This window comes from Ceratotherium simum, chromosome 33 (assembly GCF_057802395.1).
Source record: "Ceratotherium simum simum isolate JZ-2026a chromosome 33, ASM5780239v1, whole genome shotgun sequence".
Lineage (NCBI taxonomy): Eukaryota > Metazoa > Chordata > Mammalia > Perissodactyla > Rhinocerotidae > Ceratotherium > Ceratotherium simum.
Window position 1 is genome coordinate 11,800,736 of NC_141932.1, and position 8,599 is coordinate 11,809,334.

Sequence of the window (8,599 nt, forward strand, 5' to 3'; positions counted from 1 at the left end):
GGCCCTGAGGCTCGTCCTGCAGGAGGAGCCAGGGTCTGGAGACCAGCGGGGGGCTGAGCTGGAGATGGGTTTGGGAATTGTCAGTGAAGAGAGGCTGCTGGAACCTCCGGTGGCTGAGACGGTCTCCCAGCAAGTCCCCATCTGGCCGTGTGCCCTGGAGACACGCGCGTGTGTGTGAAATGACGCACGTACACGGTGATTCCCACAGCACCGCTGGAAACAACCCGAGGGTCCATCGACAGGGGTAAATGAAATCAACTCCGAGCAGCCACGTCAGGGAACAAGGATGTGCTTTATATCAGAGACGGAAACCTCTCCAACTTACGTCAGGTGGGGGGGAAAAAGCTAGAGCAAGGTAACTTGCAAAACTATTCCCATCCACATTTGCTTGTTTACGTAGAGAACATCTCCAGAGCACTGTTGTCCCCTGTGAGGGGAACGGGTGTCGGGCTGGGGTGAGTGGAAGGCTCTTTGCTTGGATCCTTCTGTATCTTTGGAGTTTCGTGCTACACGCCGATACTCCGGTCAATAAAATGAAACAGTGACGAGTTCTCCAGGGACAGGCAGGAACTGGAAGAGACGTTTAATAAGGACAGAGCCCCACGGGGCCTGAACCAGCTCAGACATTGACTAGAACACACCACAGAAGGACTCTGCCAGCTTGAGAGCAAGCGCAACAGTCTTAGAGGAAAAGAATGGAATCAGATAAAGACCTCGAATCTCAATCTGTAAAAAAATGACAAAACGGTCCAGCAAATGACGGGGGGAGAACGCATCTGCAAATCAGACAAAGGGGTAAGAACCCCGAGTCAGGAACGCTGTCCCGGAGGGCATCGGGAACAGCTCAGGGGTGATCTAGGAGGAGACAACAGAACTCGAGGGAACGCAGAGAGGACAAACAGCGCCCGCTGTCTCGTGCTGACGGAGGAAAACATTAAGTTAGAACAACTCTCCAACACCGTTTTATGTATTAAAGCTACAAAAAGCTGATAAAACAATAACCCCCAATGCTGGCAGGTGTGTAACACAACCGACACACTTGAGAATACCGAGGAAATGTAAATCGGCAGGACCCTTTGGGACTTCCAGGCCACCTGTCCCCGCCGAGGGGCGTGGCTGGCCCCCAGGGTGGGCTCTGAGCCTGGCAGGGCTGCTGCTGGAAGAGACAGGGCAGGGAAGGGCTGCAGCAGGCCGCGAGTCCAAGGGCATGAGAAAACGGGAGGCGTTGAGGTCTCAGCAACGTCAGATGAATCACAAGAGGAATTCGAAACCGTAAACGCTGGCACTGAGCAGAGGACAAGAGCTCTCAGGAACTACCAACGGTGCAACCTCGCTCCCCCCGGTTCTTGCATGTGAGCAGCGTGTCGGGACATGGGGACTGGGGTTTGCCCCGTGGAGGGCGGCTCAGCAACATGGCTCAGATTCTCGAATGCCATCTCCCTCTGGCCGGCCCTTCCAGTCCTGGGGTTTCACCTCAGTCACACCTGCGGCCCGGCGGCGGCGGGAGGGCTGAACGGGCCCTGGTGCATCTCTCCGGTGGAGCACAAAGGACGAGGCTGCTCTCTGGGCTCCAGTAAGGAAAGATCCCCGGGGACACTGTGCAGGTGCAACGCAGTGAGGGCGGGACGGCGTGCGGAACTCAAGACTTTTGTGTCACAAAGAGGGGCGATAACACACGTCCCTGTTGCTCACGCGGGAGGACACGCTCTGGGGGGCAGTAAACGGGTACCAGGGACTGTGCAGACAGGACTCCCCACCGCGCACCCTCTTCTGCTGCTCTGACAGTCGGGCCACTCGACGCGTTCCCTGTTCGTAAACACGTTTCTAATCCGCCACAGTAATTCCACTCTTAGTCATGCATCCCCGGGAAAACAAACTCACACCACCAGGAGCCTGGACGACACGCTCAGGAGAGCTATGTGTAACCACACACTGAGGGAAGTGAGCTAAATGTTGAGCATTTGGGGACCAGTTTAATCAACCACCGCACGACATGGCAGAGCGGTACACAGCTAGAGTAACGGCCGTTTTTGTGTGTTTCTTACATAAAGTGAACCGTGGAATTCAACAAAACCTGGACATCGTGACTGCCTTGTCACCAAATCCACGGCTGCATTTGGCTGTTCCAAGTCGTAACTTTTCAAAATGTTTATACATTTCAATATATTGTCGATGTTTTTAAATAGATGGGGGGTGGGGGGCGATGAATGGCAGAGGCCTGGCCGGCCTCTCCTAACGCTGCATCCAGGGGAAATGGTCCAGGCGGGGAAGGGATTCTATTTACAGCATCTGGCCCTCGATCTCGCTAAATGTTAGTTCATTTTGTTTTGACTTTAAGCATCATTTCTTCAACCCCGGCAGCCTACAGAGGGCCTGGCGGCCTGACAGCAGGAATCCTAAACTTGTGCACAGAGCCGCGGGCACCGGGCAGATCAAAGGCAGAGAGGGCCCAGGGCAGGGCCACCGGGGGAAGGGAGCCGGGCCCACGGCCAGTCCAGCCTGCTCGGTGCCCTCAAGGGCGGACTGACGGGAGGCACGAGGCCCAGTGCGGTGTCAGACGACTGAGGGGGACCATCTAGCCCGAGGGTTGCAGGCAGGGCGAGAAGAGGGCGCACAAAGGCACGGAGGCTGGAGAGAGCTCGGCATGTTCCCAAACGCAGGGCTGGGGAGGGGCAGGGGGCCGGACACGAGGTCAGAGCTGGCCCACGAGCTTGGGCTCCATCCTGGGGGCAAAGGGAAGCCTCTGGGGCTACAGCGGGGCCCCCGCCGACAGGACTGCCGGGGCCCAGAGGGAAGGGACTCCTGGGGACGGGGAGGTGGGAGGGGCTGGTGAAGCCTTCTTGGGATGACCAAGCATACGGGCACTCTGGGGAGGGAGTCCCCTGGGTGAAGAGGACGGGGCACTGACACCCTGGGCCCCTCACCGGCCGCTGCCCCCACCACCCCCCCCGCCCCCGCCCCCACCCTGGCCCCCGGCATCCGGCGCTCCTGACATCATGAGGAACAGGACGACGGGAATGATGTACATCCACTGTGGGCCGGACAGGAGGACGGGAGGACAGACAGACACAGAGAGACAGAGAGAGGAAGGTGAGTGTGGGCAGTATCCCCCAGGGTGGGGAAGTGGGGGCCGGCGTGAGGGGAGGCCGAGTGAGGGAAGGGGGCCCAGGTCCCCTACGTCACTACGGGTAGGGGGAGGGCCAGTGGGGTGCAGGGAGGGCAGAGGCGGGAGGGGGCTTGGTCCTCACTCAGGCCTCCTGCGGCGGTGGTGCGGGCCCCGGGGCGGCAGGACGCAGGGCTGTGAGCAACACGGCCCCCCCCAGGATGAGGTGCCACTGAGGAGGGAGGGGCGCAGGTCAGGGTCACCGGTGGCCGTGGGGTCCTGGGCCATCGGGGAGGGCAAAGCCAGGGCAGGCGAGCTCTCGGCCTCTCTGGGCCTCAGTTTCCCCACAGCTCGGCTGTTAGGCTACCCTGACATCAGGAGGTACTGCCACACTAACCCAGGCTCTGCAGGCACAGCACCCAGCACCTAGCACAGCGGGGCTCAGCGTCCTTCCGCCGCGGCCCCGAGGCCCCAGCCGCGCTGGCCTCCATGTCCCCTGCCCTTGCCTCGGGAGGGACCGGCCTCCTCCAGCCCCAGCACTCCCAGCTCCAAGGGCCCTGGGCTCAGAGCTGCTCTGGCAGCACAGTCTGCCCCTCCTCAGCTCCAGACCAGCCTCCTGGGCATCTCCTCCCAGAGCCTTGCCACCCCCAAATGCCCCTCCCCAAAGCCGCCCACCTCCCAGGACTGGCTGGAGGACCCCACCCGCCCCCTCCTCTCCAAACCTCCCTGTTCCTTTGGCATCTCGGCCGTCTTCCCCTCTCCAGCCTTGTCCTCTCCCCTGGACCCTCGTCCTTCCCCTGACCACGGCCCTCCCCACTGCACTTCCTCCAAACTGGCCTCCGTTCAAGACTGACCCTGCCTGTGCCACCTCTGCCCCCGGCACAGGCACTCAAGGGGCTGACCCTGGTTCCCAGCACCACCCAGCTCTGGGCCGGCCATCTGCTGAGACTGGACGCCCCATGAGCACTGGCATGAGCTGACACGGGCCGGGGCAGGGTGCGGGCTTCCACAGTCCTCACCTTCTCGTCCAGGCCTGGGCTTAGCCCTGGTGCCAGGGGGACATGCACGGACGCCCCAGAGGGGACAAAGTGGCCTCACACACAGGAGGCCCGGAGGATGAGGAACAGGCCCGAGGGCCACTGGGGAGAGGAGCAGGGCAGAGGGGACTCAGGACTGGAGGGGGCGGGCCTGTCGGGAAGGGCAGGGGCAGGAGCCCCACTCACATATTTGGCGAAAAAGGACTTCTGCTCCTGCGGGTTCTTGGCCTTCTGAGCCTGCTCCATCTCCAGGCGCTCAATGAAGGCCGCCGTCTCAGGACTGGGGGCAGACGGGGGAAGGAGACAGGGTGAGGGGCCAGGAGACCCTGAGGCGGTCAGGACGGGCAGGGCGGTGGGGGGAGCCAGCCAGCGAGGACACCGGCAAAGGCCGCGGAGGGAAGGATGGCCGAGCCGGGACGGGCCCCTCACCCCGGGGCCGTGACGGGTGGCTGCAGCTGCACGGAGGTGTTGAACAGCTCCAGGTCCACGTCCTCCACCTCGTGGCCCCGGCAGCCCCCGGGGTGCGTCACCACCGACACGCCCACCACGTTGCCAGCCACGTCCACGTGCAGCGTCAGCTGGTCCGAGAGGTGCGACTCCACCAGGGAGCACTGCGGGGGGAGGGGGTTATGGGAGGGGGCACAGGGGCTGCTGCCCAGGCCTCACCCACACCACGACCCCAAGCCTCCGGCCCCCACTATGGGGGCCCCGAAGCATCTTTTAAAGCCTTCAATGGCCCTTGCTACCCCTGGGCACAAGCCCAAGAGCAAGTCTCCCCAGGCCCACGAGGCCCCGTGCTGTCCCCTCAAAGTGCCCACCACCTGGACTGTCCCTCCAGCCCGGAGACCCCTGAGGACAAGGCCAGAGCCAAGTCTCCCCCAGCCATAAATGCTGGGGCACGGGTGGCGGGAGCCAGGCTAGGGCGCGTAGGAGGAGTGAGGATGGGCCAGTCCTGTCACTGACTCACCGCGGGGACAAAGGAGGAAACGTAGCCGCCGGCTTCTGGGCCATCAGGGGCTCCAGGCCGCCGCGGGACCCGGACACGGTATAGGCCGTTCAGGGCTGCCACATCCTGCAGGGCGGACAGAGAGTGGCAGTGAGAGGGACGGTGCCTGGCCCCAGGCCCACAGCCAGGAAGGCTCTTCCCCAGTCTCACCTAGCATCCCTCACTCCCTGGCCCACCAGAACCAGGCCTATCCCGGTCTGTTCCCACCAGGGTGGCCCTGTAGTGGGTGAGGCTGGGAGCCGCTGGGGCACCCTACCTGGGGGAGAAGCCACACAAGGAGAGCCGAGCCCAGCCCAGCCCAGCGATGGAGTGAATCTCAGGGACACTTTCCCCACACCTGGATCCAGCTGCACCTGGTGTCCATCCCACACCTGGACTCCTGGTTATGAGCAACAAACTCTCTTTGGGGGCAGCTGTGACAGAATCATCAGCAGGAAAGCTGGTTGGGGCAGACCTCACCCGCCAGCCCCCACAGGGAGGGTGCCCACAGGCCTGTGGCCTAGAAGAAAGCCTGAGACCCCGGCCTCCCTTATAGCTACATCTGGCAAAAAGGAGAGAGTGGAAGTGGATGGTGGCAGCTTCTGCGAGCTTTCCCTAAAAGACTGCTGTTCCCTCTGGGCCCCAGTCTTCCCTTCCTCTACCCTGCTGTCTCGGCCCCACCAGAGCCCCGGCACCTCCCTGTGCCATCCCTAGGGAGGACCAAGCCAGGCCTGGGAGGATCCTGGCCCCAAGGAGGCTGTGAGCGGGGCCACGGGGAAGTAACGTTCCCCTCTTGGACCATGGCTATTGTGGGGATCTCTCTCTCTCCTCATAAACAAACCTCATCCTCATCAACTGTGAAGTGTCTTGGCCAAATCTGGAAGGCTGAGAGGAGCTGATCGTATGAAAACTGTGCGGGGTGAGGTGTGCCAGACAGCGGGAACAGCATGGGCAAGGGCCCTGAGGCACGCATGTCACGCGTCAGGGCACACATCCCTCCCCCCAGCCCCCAGCCCCGGTCCCCTCCTCACCCGGAGTCGGCCCCGCTCCTCCTCGTTGAGCTGCCGCTGCGACAGGGACAAGGTGCCGTCCTGCTGGTTCCAGAGCAGTGAGCCCCGCTTCCGGAAGTTGGCGTTGTCATCTGCGGGGAGACCAGGCTCAGCCACCAGCCCACCACCGCACCTTTCCAGCCTTGCAGTGACCAGGCTGCTTCCCCATCCTGAGCCCCCATTTTCCTACCTGCAAAACGGGGGACCCCCACCGTGTCCTGCCCTCCTGCCTCACAGGGCAGCTCACGGCAGATGCCTGAACCCCACAGCTCCTAAGCCCCGCCTCTGCCTTACCAGGTGACCCAGGGGTGCACACATAACCTCTCTAGGCCTCAGTTTCCCTACCTGCAAAATACAGAGCCTGCAGAGCTGGAGAGTTCCCAATGACCAGGCCACGGCAGAATCACTGGGGCTTTCTTGGGCAGATGCCAAGACTCAGGGGTCTGCGGTGGGTCCCAGCTTTAGTGTTTGTAACAAGTGGCCCCAGGGTTTGAGGCCTCAGACTCAATTATTAGCCCCTGGGCTGCACTGACATTTGTGGTCTGGGAATCTGGACACCTGCGTGACTGTGGTGAGGACGTCTGGGTCTACACAAGCAGAGCATCTAACCACTAGTGCAGGGCATGGAACAATGGGTCAGACAAGTCTGCTCGCAGGTTATTACTGCTGCATTGACCCTTCTGCACCTGGGATTTGTCTTACAGGGATGGGAGGATTCAAAGGTACCTTCTATTCTCTCACGCCCTCCCCCATCCTCCCCAGGGGCCAAGCTGTTAGGAAATGGCACCCAGACCAGATTTCCTGACTTAATGGGGCACAGCTAAGTGTCCAGGAGAGGCCGTCGCTGGACTCACCAATCTCAAATGAATGCTCCAGCAGCAGCCCCACCGGGCCGCAGCCCTCGCCCTCTCGCCCTTCCGCCCCGGCCTGCAGGAGAGAGAGAGGGCCCAGGTGAGAACCATCAGAGCCCTCGGCAGAGCAGACCCCACGGACCCCTGCAAAACTTTATTTTCATATTCATATCCAAACACCAATGCTAGCCCACGATTCCTCCCGGAGCTGCCCATTCATGAAAATTCATGATCTGGACAGTGCCCAGGACACCTGGGCCTGCAAAACCAGCGTAACCTCGTTTCCACGGCAACTATCTCTAATTCACGTTCACGCCTAGCATCATAAATATTCATGAGTTCAAGGGCACCCTGCCTTCCCAAGCTACTATCCAAGTGGCCTCATTTGCGCCTTAACAGCCCCTGTAGCCGCGATGCCGCCCGAGCTCCGCCAGGTTCCATGCTGTCCTTTTCTCCAACACTCTCCACATTCCTCCTACCTCTACATTCTCCACTCTACGCCCCCGCACCTGCGCCACCTGGTTCCAGATTTCAATCCACGGGCTCAAGATCCCGCCCTCCTCATGCATATTCAAGAGACAGAACTCCTCTAATTGCTCGAGCGCCCCTCCCAGCCTTTTTCATTTTAGCCGCCCCGACGTCTGATTCGCTAAGATCCCGCCCAGGCCACGCCTCCTCATGCATATTCACGACCGCGGGTCCCTAGGGTCCCAGGGTCAAAAGGCTCACGCCCCAACCTTCTCCTTCCGCGGAGCCTCGTTTTCACCGCACCCACCGCCCAGGTGGCAAGACCCCCTCCGAGCCCCGCCCCCTCATGCATATTCACGACCACAGCCTTCCTAACAATCCTCTCGCTTTCTCCCGGTCGTGGGGCCTCGTGCGAGTGCATGACTGCAGCCTCACTTTCCACGGATCTTTCACCTCTTCTCTCCTCTTGGCCCTGCGCAGCTTCGTCCCCTGCTCAACCGGCCTCAAAGCCCGAGACCCACCATTCCCGTCGGCCCCTCCCTCTGTGCAGTCAATGAGCACTCACCCCCCGCGCAGCGGCCCCAGGCCGGCAACCACTGCCCCGGGCCCGGCTGGGCGCTGCGGCCGCCATCAGCAAGAGCAGGAGCAGCCGGGTCGCCCCAGCGCCGGCGGCCGCCATCTTGGCCCCTTCCCACCAGCCAAGGGGCAGCTGTCAGCCGGGCGCCGCGGAGCACGCCGGGAGGAACGGCCGCATCCCTCCTCCCACGCGCCTGCGCGGCTCCTTGCGTCTGCGCACTAGCGCCCGCCCGCTACCGGGGCCTGGCGTGAGCAGGGCGGCCGCCCTTTCATCCGAGTCTCCGGGCGCCGCGCCCTCGGATGACGTCACAATCGCGGGCGTCTCCACGGTGACGGAGTAAAACCACGTCCGCCGCATTGTGATGTCACAGAGCCCGCGGCCCCGCCCTCCCGTTTTCTTCCCGGCCCCTCCCTCCGCTCCGCCCAAGGGGCGGGGCGTTGTGATGTAGCCGGGGCGCAAGCCTAAACCGGCCCGCGGTGGAGCAGGTGAGGCGGGACCAGGTGGGATGGCAGGTGAGAGGCGCAGCCGG

General features: G+C 62.3%; 1 protein-coding gene across 4 annotated transcripts; it reads right to left on the bottom strand.

Moving 5' to 3' along the window:
• Positions 1-273: 273 nt before the first annotated feature.
• On the bottom strand, positions 274-8,209 carry EMC10 (ER membrane protein complex subunit 10). Of its 4 annotated transcripts, none has more exons than XM_087421313.1 (8): positions 8,059-8,209; positions 7,029-7,101; positions 6,157-6,266; positions 5,108-5,212; positions 4,570-4,751; positions 4,327-4,420; positions 3,249-3,335; positions 274-570 (listed from the first exon to the last, which is right to left on the bottom strand). In XM_087421313.1, the coding sequence occupies exons 1-7, from the start codon at positions 8,170-8,172 to the stop codon at positions 3,249-3,251; spliced, it is 765 nt and encodes a 254-aa protein (XP_087277439.1). In that variant the 5' UTR covers positions 8,173-8,209; the 3' UTR covers positions 274-570. The 4 variants fall into 4 exon arrangements, with proteins under 4 accessions (XP_087277439.1, XP_087277440.1, XP_087277438.1 ...); XM_004440316.3 differs by lacking the exon at positions 274-570 and adding an exon at positions 2,959-3,031; XM_087421314.1 differs by lacking the exon at positions 3,249-3,335.
• Positions 8,210-8,599: the final 390 nt, after the last annotated feature.